Source organism: Pogoniulus pusillus, chromosome 5 (genome assembly GCF_015220805.1).
Source record: "Pogoniulus pusillus isolate bPogPus1 chromosome 5, bPogPus1.pri, whole genome shotgun sequence".
Classification (NCBI taxonomy): domain Eukaryota; kingdom Metazoa; phylum Chordata; class Aves; order Piciformes; family Lybiidae; genus Pogoniulus; species Pogoniulus pusillus.
In genome coordinates this window covers 18,408,758-18,421,302 of record NC_087268.1, presented here as the reverse complement: position 1 = coordinate 18,421,302, position 12,545 = coordinate 18,408,758, and the positions used below count along the sequence as shown (strand labels likewise).

Here is a 12,545-nt window from a genome sequence, read left to right as displayed (position 1 = left end):
AGGGGCTGGAAGGGACCCAAGGAGACCATCGAGTCCAAACCCCCTGCCACAGCAGGACCACACAATCTAGCACAGATCACAGAGGAATGTATCCAGACAGGCCTTGAAAGGCTTCAGAGAAGGAGACTCCACAACTTCCCCAGGGAGCCTGTTCCAGTGCTCTGTCACCCTTAGAGTGAAGAAGTTCCCTCTTGTGTTGAGGTGAAACCTCCTGTGCTGCAACTTACATTCATTGCTCCTTATCCTATCCCAAGGAGCAAGTGAGCAGAGCCTATCCCCCACCTCCTGGTCAACCTTCAGACATTTATAAACATTTATCAAGTCCCCTCTAAGTCTTCTCTTTTCCAGACTATAAAGTCCCAAGTCTCTCAAACTCTCCTCACAAGGCAGCCCTCCAGTCCCCGAATCATCCTCATAACCCTCTGCTGGACTCTCTCCCGCAGATCCCTGTCCCTCTTAAACTGGGGAGCCCAAAACTGAACACAGTATTCAAGATGAGGTCTCACCAGGGCAGAGGGGAGATCCTCCCTTGATCTGCTGGATACGCTCTTCTTAATACAACCCAAAACACAAAGTCAAACTTCTCTAAAATGCTTAGCATTTAAAATGCACTTGCTATATCTGCTTAAAACATAGCAGTTACAGGGGTGATGAGGGCTTTACCTTTCTTGAAGTGATCACACACAAAAAAAAACCCTACAGCACAAAATAATCAAATCCCCAAAAAAATGCAGAAACAGTTTAACGAGAAGCATAATTAGTAACTAGACAGATGATTGCGAAATTCTCTTTCTGCTCAAGTCAGCAGTATTACAATGAAAGCACAATTTCAGTCAGCACTGTTTGAAAACCAACTACTTCAGTAACTTTGAGAAAGTACTAAACTAGGAATGAGTTCTGATCATTTGAGGGTCAGAAGGCTCCAGCTCTACCAGAAGGATCAGCACAGGCTGGATGAGGCCAATTGTATGAGATGCAACAAGGCCAAGGGGCAGGTGTTGGGCCTTCTGCTCCTTTCAAAAGGGAGACTCCTATCACAATAACTCTTCTTTTTTTTTTTTTTTTTTTTTTTTTTTTTTTCATTTCATGCAAGATGTTTGTACAGTGGGATTAGGCTTCCTTAATTTTGGAAATTACTCCAAGACAGATGATTCACCTTCCTCGCTGACCAGTTGTACCTGCAGGACATCAAACCTGTTCTGCAAGGGCACCTGGGGAGCACTGTTAATAACTGAAGCAACACTCCCACCATTGCAGGTGTGAACTTGTTGCCACAGCCCCTCATTGATGTGGTAGGGGGAGTTCAGGAGGTGGGAGATGGACAAGGCAGGAGCTTCTTTACTGCCTTGACCATGGACTCACCTCCCCTCTCTCTTTTCCTTTGAGTTACTGGCTTCAATCTGACAGGGGGTACTTGACCCACAGTATCACAGAGCACTGGAACAGGCTCCCCAGAAAGGTTGTGGGGTCTCCTTCTCTGGAGCATTTCAAGGCCTGTCTGGATGTGTTCCTCTGTGATCTGTGTTAGATAGTATTGTCCTACTCTGGCAGGGGGGTTGGACTCAATGATCTCCTTGGGTCCCTTCCAACCTCTAACATCCTATCACACCTGTGATCCTGTGCTGCACTTGAGTGCAACATGCAATGCTACAGGCTTGGGCAAAGAGTGGCCAAAAAGCTGCCCAGCAGAGAAAGACTTTGAGTGCTGATCCACAGCCAGCTGCATATGAGCCTGCAGTGCGCCCAGGTGTCAAAGACAGCCAACAGCATCTTGGCCTGTATGAGGAATGGCGTGACCAGCAGGAAGACAAAGGGATTGTGCCCTTGTACTCAGCACTGGCAAGGCCACACATAGAATCATAGAATCAGTCATGCTTGGAAGGGACCACAAGGATCACCTAGTTCCAACAGGAAGGTTGCCCAGGGACAACCTACCCTAGAGCAGGATGCCCACAGCCTCATCCAACCTGGCCTTGAACACCTCCAGGGATGGGGCCTCAACCACCTCCCTGGGAAACCCATTCCAGGCTTTCACCACTCTCACACCTTGAGTCCAGGGTTCAGTTTTGTGATGCTCACCACAAGAAAGACCTTGAGGTGTTGGAATGGGTCCAAAGAAGGGCAGAGACACTGGTGAAGGCTTTGTAGAATGGGTCTTGGAGAAAAGAAGGGGACACCTTGCTCTCCACAGCTACCTGAAAGGAAGTTGTAGTGAGGTGGGTGTTGGTCTCCTCTCCCTAGTAACAAGTGATAGGATGACAGGAAATAGTCTCAAGATGCATCGAGGGAGATTTAAGTTGGATAACAGAAGAAACCTCATCACAGAAAGGGTTCTCAGAGACTGGAACAGGCTCCCCAAGGAGGTGGTTGAATCCCCATCCCTGAAGGTGTTTATTTCTGCCTTGTCATGGTATCATCTGTGATGAACCTAACCCATAGAAAAGACCTATTCAAATTCCCAAAAACATCAAATGAAAAGAAACAACTACCCACATGATGCACAAATGAATTTGCAGTTAAATACTTGGGGTGTTTCAGAGTGTACGTATATCCACATGTACTTTATGTTTGATTTTTCTGTTAGATATTTGTTTTTTGAAGTTATTTGGAGAAATGTCCATTTTCTCTCTCAGCCATACATGCCAGATAAAAGCAAAATATCAGTTCTTTCTCCCAACAAGAGTAGATGACAGATAAAAGCAAAAGAATAAACAAGTCAAGAGAAGTAAGTGCATAGTAGGACTACAAATTTCTATGTTTTAAGGATGTTTGCAAAATTTAGGTCATGGATATTTCTCTGAAAAATATAATTAGCAGACTGGAAAAGAGGGCAAATCGATGTGCATTACTTCCAAAGTGTGATAGCACTTTTGTTGATGACAGAAACTTTTGAACAAAAAAGGTAGGGAAGCTCTAAAGCTCACATAAAGTCTAATTAAGACACATCACTTCATTGAAATGGTTGACTATCACCACCAGTCATTATTTCAGTATCACAGCAAGTTGGATTTTTTTCCTTAAATTCAGTAAAATTCTTTCAACAAAGCTTTTTAATTTCTACAGAGAGGGATTGTCCTGGTTTTGACTGGGATAGAGCTAACTATCTTCTCGTTTTTAGTAGCTAGAGTAGTTCTGTGGTTCAGATTCAGTACAAGACAATGCTGACAAAATACTGATGTTCTTAGTTGTTGCTTAAGGAATTAGAATCATAGAATCAAGCAGGTTGGAAGAGACCTCCAAGATCATCCAGTCCAACCTAGCACCCAGACCTGTCTAATCAACTAGACCACAGCATTAAGTGCCTCAGCTTTTCTTCAACACCTTCAAGGATAGCAACCCCACCACGTCCCTGGGCAGCCCATTCCAATGCAAATCACTCTCTGGAAAGAACTTCCTCCTAACATACAGCCTAGACCTCTCCCAGCACAACTTGAGACTGTGTCCCCTTGTTCTCTTGCTGGTTGCCTGGCAGAATAGACCAATCCCACCCGGCTACAGCCTCACTCCAGGTAGTTGTAGACAGCAATGAGGCCACCCCTCAGCCTCCTCTTCTCCAGGCTCCACACCCCCAGCTCCCTCAGCCTCTCCTCACAGGGCTGTGTTCCAGGCTTCTCACCAGCTTTGTTGCCCTTCTCTGGACACGTTTCAGTATCTCAACAGGACTTTATGGACACAGTCTCAAGTTGTGCCGGGGAAAGTATAGACTGGAAGTTAGGAGGAAGGTCTTCACAGAGAGAGTGATTTGCCATTGGAATGGGCTGCCCAGGGAGGTGGTGGAGTCACCGTCCCTGGAGGTGTTCCAGAAAAGACTGGATGAGGCACTTAGTGCCATGGTTTAGTTGACTGGATAGGGTTGGGGGATGGGTTGGACTGGATGATCTTGGAGGTCTCTTCCAACCTGGATGATTCTATGATTGTATGATTCCCATGTTTTGTGTGGAAGCACAAGAAGCTGGAGGAGAGCATAACCCAGGACAGCCGGCTCAAACTAGTCAAGAACTATGCCACACCATAGAACATCATGCTCAGTACATAAACTGTGGAGAGCTGGCCAGGAGAGATAGATCATTATTTGGGCATTGATGGTGAGCAACTGCATTATGCATCACTTGTCTTGTCTTGCACTGTAGTTCTATTTTCCTTACTTCCCTTTTGCTTTTCATTATTATTATTGTTGGTGGTGTTTAGTTGCTGTATCAATATAAATTTAAAACTTCTCAAACTCTGGTTCTGTAATAATCTATTTTGGCATATATGCATATAAAAAATACATAGAATCATAGAATCATTTGAGTTGGAAAAGACCTTTAAGATTATTGTGTCCAACAATTATTTAATTCTATCAAGTCTGTTGCTAAACCATGTCCCTCAGCACCACATTTATGACTCCTCTAAACACCTCCAGGTAGGTGTTTATATGTATATATGTTGATTTCCAGGGGGATTTTTAAAAGGACTTCAGTGAAGTTTGTGTGCCTGAATCTTTCGAGTGCTTTGGAAAAATCCCAAATAATTCCACAAGAGATAAAGATAAAATGCATCAATGATTCTTCTAACTCAAACAACAGAACTTTGATTTTATGATCTTGTCTGTGCTTCCCCCATTACATTTGCCCAGTAAATCAAATAGAGCAAACAGCACTGAACACACTTGGCTTATTTTAGGGATAATGATCTACTGAAAGCTTGTTTAGATTAAGAGACAGCAATTCCAGGGAAAGTACATCTGTTATATTTTATATTTAGATGTTATGCCATCCTTCTCACAGACAAAAACCTTAAGTTATATTATCTTTTATTTTAAAGCATATCCAAACTGATGTCAAGCATTCTTTGCCACACTTCGTGAAACTACTATAAAATTCCATCCTTCCTCAGAACACTGCCAGCAGTTATTTTATTACTGCTATTTGTTTTCCTTGCCTGATGTTTTTGTTGAGTGCACAAACAGCCTCAGCTTAATCTCCTGGTAAACACAGTGTCTCTGCATACATCAGCTGCCCAAGGATCCATACTGCTCAATAAAGCTATCTTAGCTTTAGGTTTAATCTTCCTCTTTACTTGGAATAGCAACCCAGGTATCAAATTTACCATTATTAGCCAATAGAAAGAACTGAGGAAATCTTCATAGAATGAAATCATAGAATCATGGAATCAAGCAGGTTGGAAGAGACCTCCAAGCTCATCCAGTTCAACCTAGCACCCAGCCCTGGCCAATCAACTAGACCATGGCACTAAGTGCCTCAGCCAGGCTTTCCTGGAACACCTTCAGGGACAGCGACTCCACCACTTCCCTGGGCAGCCCGTTCCAATGCAAATCACTCTCTCTGGAAAGAACTTCCTCCTAAGATACAGCTTAGACCTCTCCTGGCAGACTGTGTCCCCTTGTTCTATTGCTGGTTGCCTGGCAGGAGAGACCAACCCCCACCTGGCTACAGCCTCCCTTCAGGTAGTTGCAGACAGCAAAAAGCTCTGCCCTGAGCCTCCTCCTCTCCAGCCAAAACATCCCCAGCTCCCTCAGCCTCTCCTCACAGGGCTGTGTTCCAGGCCTCTCACCAGCTTTGTCCCCCTTCTCTGGACATGTTCCAGTATCTCAACATCTCTCTTGAATTGAGGAGTCCAGAACTGGACACAGTACTCAAGGTATGGCCTAACCAGTGTTGAGTACAGGGGAAGAATAACCTTCCTTGTCCTAGCCACACTATTCCTGTCCTGCTGGCCACACTATTCCTGATACATGAGGGGGAATTTTATGCTGAGAGTGGTAGAGCACTGGAACAGACTACCCAGTGGTTGATTCTTCTTCCCTGGAGACTTTCAAAACCCACCTAGATGCCATCCTGTTCAAACTGGTGTAGGTGAATCTGAGGCTCCTTCCAACCCCTAACATTTTGTGACATTGTCATAGTAAACAAAGACTGCACTCTTCATTTTACTGCGTGTAGTATCAGAAGGTTCTTCAGATTGGGACTAGAGGAGAAAGGTGTAAAGACAGTAAGAAAAGGAATTAAATTTCACAGTCCCTCTTCATCTGAGCACATTTGCCTGATGCAAGGGCAGGCCAGGTAGAGTGTTATCAAGCAATTAATTGAGCAATGATCAAAGGTATGTGAGACAAGAACTAGCTTCAAAAAGGGAAAAAGGTCCTCAGAAAGGAAATAAGATGTGCTGTTTAGGACAAGTGAGAAGAATGACCAGAAGGCACAGCAATTTTTTCAAGAGTGTGAATTTGCCCTTTATTTGCAGATTTTTCTAGCCTGTGCTGGTACTAGAGGGATACTCTTTCATCAGTGATTAGCAGCACGCTCTCTTTCTGTGGGCTGAAGCGTAGCTGTCCCTAGCAGGATCAAGTACCCAGGAGTCACCAGTGTAGGTAAAACCTACACTGTTGTTTAAAGTTCCCCAAGAATACCACAGAGACTGCTAAGATCAGTAGAGCATGGCAATAGCAATTCCCATTGCTGTAGAAGGTACAGCAGTTGCATCTAAAGCAGCCTGAAATCTAGAAGACAAATTGACTGTCATACCAAAATGAACTTTCATTTATCTCTGTACTCCAATGGCAGCTTATGAATAATATACCCAATTTCAGGCCCATTTAGCATAGTCAATTTCAGCCCTGCTGCTGGATCATTTGAAATGATCACCTGAAGGCTGACGTTAAACATTAATTCACAACACAGAGGTACATGCTCCATTTTCTTTGCAAACAGCTTATCTTTGGAGACCTGTTAACTTGTGACCAATAGAAACACTAAAACTTTGCATATCATTCAGAAAGACAAGGAAGCAACAACATGTGACTTACAACTAGTCCCAGGAAGCCTTGTTATAAATCATTACATGAATGACAGAATCTTAAACATAAATTCTGCATCACTATGCCTTTGTGTTGCCCAGCACAATAGAGTGGGATCATAGTAGGCCCTCTTGGTGCTATCAACTTTCCCAGAAGTGCACAAATTCAAGAAGCTTTTCCTTTTTGCAACTGAACAGAATATATTCCATCTACTTCACACGGGTAAGTATTAAGAATAGAACTATCAAAGCAATGCTTGTCTCAGAACAAGGGCTTTAGTTGAGTCTTGTGAGAAGCTCTGGATCAGACACAAAATGAGGCTTATGAAATGAGGCTTGTTAAGAAGAAGAGTTCTCAAAAATAGAGGAAACAAAGTTTAAGTCACGATATAAAGCACAGAATGTTTCTCCAGCAGATTTTTCATCACATTATAACCTGCCCTTGAGTTCATTAGGTTTATATTTACCTTGAGAGCAATGGTAGCAAAAGAACTAGAAAAAAAAATTAGATTAAGATTTTATTTACACAACATTTGTTTAGCTGAAAAAAAAAATCTGTAAAAATACTGGTTTGTTCCTTCCACATCCTGTAACTTTTAAATATTCCTGATATATTATTTCCTCTTCTTTTCCACCCTCCACTTTGTATACAATTTTCATCAAATTGGGGATGCATTTGAAAAATGGCAAACCAAGGAAATCATGCACAGGCATATTTTAAAATACATTACCTTTAAACATTTTTAGGTTTGTTAGGGTTTTTTGGTTTGTTTGTTTGTTTAAATCAAGGTTTTCAAACTTCCGTTACATCTATTTTCATTTTTTTCTGTGTATATTTCTAACTTAAAATGACTCCTGTATTAAATATATATATATATATATATATATGTAAACAAACTTGTGACATTCTTGCACCTTTATAATTAATGAAGAGAAACAGGCACCTCATAGAGTCACAGAATCAACCAGGTTGGAAGAGATCTCCAAGATCATCCAGTCCAACCTAGAACCCAGCCCTGTCCAATCAACTAGACCATGGTACCCAAGTGTGAGAGTGTTCCCTGGTCCTGAAGAACTCACTGGAACACCCAGCCACAAAAGTGTGTGTGCAAAGGCAAAGGAAAGAAGGAAGGCAGAAGGGATGAGGATCCCTGACCAGAAGGTCAGCACTGCATCTAGGAGAGGCACAGCTGGAAAGGGCTTTGCTTAGGAGTCATGTTGCCCACTTACAGCACTTGTAAGCCTACTCATAGTGCTTCACCTTCTCCTTCAGGAAGAACTTAACTCTACTCTAGAATCACTTATTTTCCACCATTCATTTGAAAGAGTCTAATAAATGTTTTGTATGCAGATATATCTACAGTGAAGATGTCTACAGTGGCCTGGCTGTATTGCAGTGAAGAAATTATTTATTACTAGATAATTTGCTCACTACCACTTTGTAGTTCACCTTTACATAATGAAAAGTGTCTACTTTGCTGAAAATCAAAAATTAATTCTGTTTTCTATTAACTAACATATGATGAAGTCATATGGCAAAAATTCAGTTAAAAAAACCCTATTTCTTTGGACACCTTAAGGACATGATGGTAATTCCTCAATAGCATATCCAATTCCAGACCATTGAGTAAAGCAACATGAAGCAGAATATAACACAAACCATACCCTTACCCGAGATCTTGCAGAAGACGATTCACACCAGTGCGTAACAAATACATAGAAATGGTGCCAATTCTGAATGAGAAAGGATACATTCGAATGGCTCCTGTTCTTGTTCCAATTGCCAGAATTTTCTGAACTGGGTCAAAAGCTAAGGCAGTGGGTAGATAAGGAAAACCATGGCGAACCGTCTGAAACAGAACAAATGAGCAAATGTAATCACAGGTAAGGATATGGACATTTTATGCATTGCATATAGGAAAAAATCTATCTTTTGCCATAGGCTGCAGCATTTTATTTCAATAAAGTAATTCAAGAAACACACTATTTAAGTACAGACATGATTTTCACTTGTCAATTTCTAGACATGCTTTTTACCTAGCCATATTTTAAATGGTTTTGTTGCAACAAAGCAAATGGTATGCCAAAACACAACGGGTATATATTGCTTATATAGGATACTGAAAGATAATTTCAACATCCAAGGCAGCTGAAATCTAAATGGCTGTGTACGGGGGTGTGCGTGGAAGGCAGAGAGAGGGAACACATAATGAGAGGTGTTGAGATGCTGAAATGTGTCCAGAGAAGGGGGACAAAGCTGGTGAAAGGCCTGGAACACAAACCCTATGAAGAGAGGCTGAGGAAGCTGGGGGTGTGCAGCCTGGAGAAGAGGAGGCTCAGGGGTGGCCTCATTGCTGTCTACAACTACCTGAAGGGCGGCTGTAGCCAGGTGGGGGTTGGTCTCTTGTGTCAGGCAGCCAGCAACAGAACAAGGGGACACAGTCTCAAGTTGTGCTGGGGGAGGTCTTGGATGGATGTTAGGAAGAAGTTCTTTCCAGAGAGAGTGATTTGCCATTGGAATGGGCTGCCCAGGGAGGTGAGGGAGTCACCGTCCCTGGAGGTGTTCAAGAAAAGCCTGGTTGAGGCACATTGTGCCATGGTCTAGTTGATTGGACAGGTCTGGGTGCTAGGTTGGACTGGATGATCTTGGAGGTCTCTTCCAACCTGGTTGATTCTATGATTCTATAATGTGCTTTTAAAATAGTCATTAATAATCTCAGCCCCAACAGAAAAGCGTCAGCAGAAAAAAAATGGAATGCATCCAGGGCAAGAGATTCAATACACTAAATTCAGACTAGGAAGCAGAAATCCTTAATATCAATTCAAAAGACAAAGATGCCAGAGGAAAATGTTCTCAAAACGAGCAACTGCAACACTCAGCCTTTTTTAATCTCCATTTATAGTACTATACTTTTAATTCTTATTTCTGCAGAGATACTTCGGGGCAGAATTGAACATGATGTAGCACATCCTTGCGTTCAAAGAATGTCTCAAATATTAAGTTACCTTAAAATGGAGGTTATGAACAGTCTGACCTGTATGATACTTTTATGGAAAAATATGATGAGGGAGAACTCATCAGGGGTTGTACTTCTCTACACCTACCTGGAAGGAGACTGGCCCCAGGTGGGTGTTGGTCTCTTCTCCCTAGTAAAATTTGATAGGACAAGAGGCAATAGCCTCAAGTTGCACCAGGGGAGGTTTAGCTTGGATTTTAGGTTTCTCGCACACTAGATATTGGGTTTCTCACAGACTAAATTGTCCAGGGAAGTGGTTGAATCCTCATCTCTAAAGGTGCTTAAAACTCACAGAGACTGGGTAGAGTTAGATAAGGGTTGGACATGATGACATTAAAGGTCTTTTCCAAATGAAAATTATTCTATTATTCTGGTAAGATAAAAAAATTGAAAGTAACTAGAGTATACAAAGACACATTAAAATTAACTATAATTTGTTTTGCATAACTACTCACCTAAAAGTGGGTAACAAGTAATTTGTATTTTTAGTATAATGTTTTCATAGAATCAACCAGGTTGGAAGAGACCTCCAAGATCATCCAGCCCAACCTAGCACCCAGACCTGTCCAATCAACTAGACCATGGCACTAAGTGCCTCAGACAGGCTTTGCTTGAACACCTCCAGGAATGGTGACTCCACCACCTCCCTGGGCAGCCCATTCCAATGCCAATCACGCTCTCTGGGAAGAACTTCCTCCTAACACCCAGCCTAGACCTCCCCCAGCACAACTTGAGACTATGTCTCCTTGTTCTGTTGCTGGCTGCCTGACACAAGAGACCAACCCCCACCTGGCTACAGCCTCCCTTCAGGTAGTTGTAGACAGCAATAAGATCCTCCCTGAGCTTCCTGAGATTCCTCAGCCTCTAACATACTCTAATATTGGCCTCTAGAATTTACTCTCTAGTCTATAGCTGTGATCTGAGAGAATGTACTTTGAACTGAAATTTCACTTTGTGAGATAACTTTTTCTCCCTTGAAATTATCTTGTCCATGAACTCTGCTGAAGCAGAACCTCAACAAAAGGGATTCCTTAATTGCTGACCTGACCTGTCAAACAGAAGTCAACAGATGATTTCTACAGCTGTTATCACTCCAACTCTTTCATGGCAGCTAGAAACATTTGAACTGTTATTCATAAGTGGTTCAAGAACAACCAAATGCATATTTTTCAGCAAATAACCACTTACTTAGAAGAAAACTTACTCATATCTTAATTGTTGTTGATAGGCATTATTTTAAAAGACATCCCCTAATTATTAGTTTCTAGACTGCAAAATTCTAGAAACGTGCTACTTCAGTAAGCTGTAGAAAAACACTTTTTATGTTAATGTAGACGTTTATCAAATATATCCACAACTCTGTTTTTCCTTTGGTTTGCTTTGTGTTTGGGCTTGAGGATTTTTTTTTAATCCTTCTCATGTGGCAGGATTACTCAAATGTAAATTATTTTATTCTAACATAACATGAAACTATACCTAGGTACTATAAAAATGGGGTTACCTCTCATGCTTCAAAACCATCAGGAATTATGTAGTATTTTCTAGTGTGTTCAATGTTTGGGCTAACTGCATTACTAAATTTATATTATATTTGAGATTTCTGAATGCTTGTGATTAAATGTTCTTTTCAATCTGAAAAAAAGAAGTCAAACAAAACCAAACAAAACTGTGGGGATACAACATGAGAAGGAATAATAACAAGCAGACTGAGCAGTCTGACCTTGGTTTCCTCAGCTGCAGGATACCTTATCTGGGGAAGGACAGATAGTGGACATCTAGTTAATGAGAAAAACAAGGCATGATGTAGGTAAAAGACTGGGTTGTTCTTGCCTAGATTATGCTAATGTGTAGGTGTGTGCTATATGCTCAAGACTATATAAATGGAGTCAGAACGAACAATAAAGGTCTCTGGTGGAATTCATGTTGAATCGCGATGAGTATACATGGCATCGCTCTGATCGTACTGGTCTGTGTAAGCTCTGTCCACATTCTCCCATAGCTGCTACACAAAACAACCAAACATACACCACCATCACCCCCTATTTTATGTATGGTTGTTATTGTTGTTGTTAGAAATCCTGTCTATAACTGAGAGTTTTGACTTCTAGCTATTCTGGTCACAGTATATTTTTCTGACAATTAGCTATAACTGGAGCTTTCATCACTATTTTTTCAATCTAAAAATGCAAAGACAAACATTTTTAAAGACCTATTTGAATTCTTGCCTAAGTATTCAGCACCTGACGAATTTCAGTATTTCTTCAACCTACAATCAGACTTTTAATTTGGAAATTGCAATTAGGTTCTATTAAGACAAATTGTAATTGGATTCTATTATCAAGACAACTCTGGTTTAGAAGTCCTCTGACATACTTTTTTTTAGGATCATAATTCAGTAAAAACATTTAACTCCTAGAATAGACCCTAAATAGCCCATTGGAATGGGCCACCCAGGGAGGTGGTGGAGTCATCATCCCTAGAGGTATTCAAGAAAAGCCTGGATGGGGCACATAGTGTCATAGTCTAGTTGACTGGAGAAGGCTGGGTGATAGGTTGGACTGGATGAGCTTGGAATTCTCTTCCAACCTGGCTGACTCTATGATTGTATGAGTCTATGATTCTACAACCCCAAACTCCTATTTCTATTTTGCAATCCTGCACCAAATTTGAGTATTTACACTAATTCAAATCAGGAAGTTCTTCTGAATGCAAAATTCTGCCATTTGTAGA

The 12,545-nt window shown here is 41.5% G+C and overlaps 1 protein-coding gene across 7 annotated transcripts in view; it reads right to left on the bottom strand.

Annotated features, from left to right (window-relative positions):
• Positions 1-12,545, bottom strand: part of STXBP5L (syntaxin binding protein 5L) — a 307,500-nt gene that overhangs the window by 272,797 nt on the left and 22,158 nt on the right. For all 7 annotated transcript variants that reach the window (XM_064143383.1, XM_064143384.1, XM_064143388.1 and 4 more), the window contains exon 2: positions 8,551-8,648. In XM_064143383.1, coding sequence (XP_063999453.1) covers positions 8,551-8,648 — 98 coding nt within the window. The remainder of the gene's footprint in view (positions 1-8,550; positions 8,649-12,545) is intronic.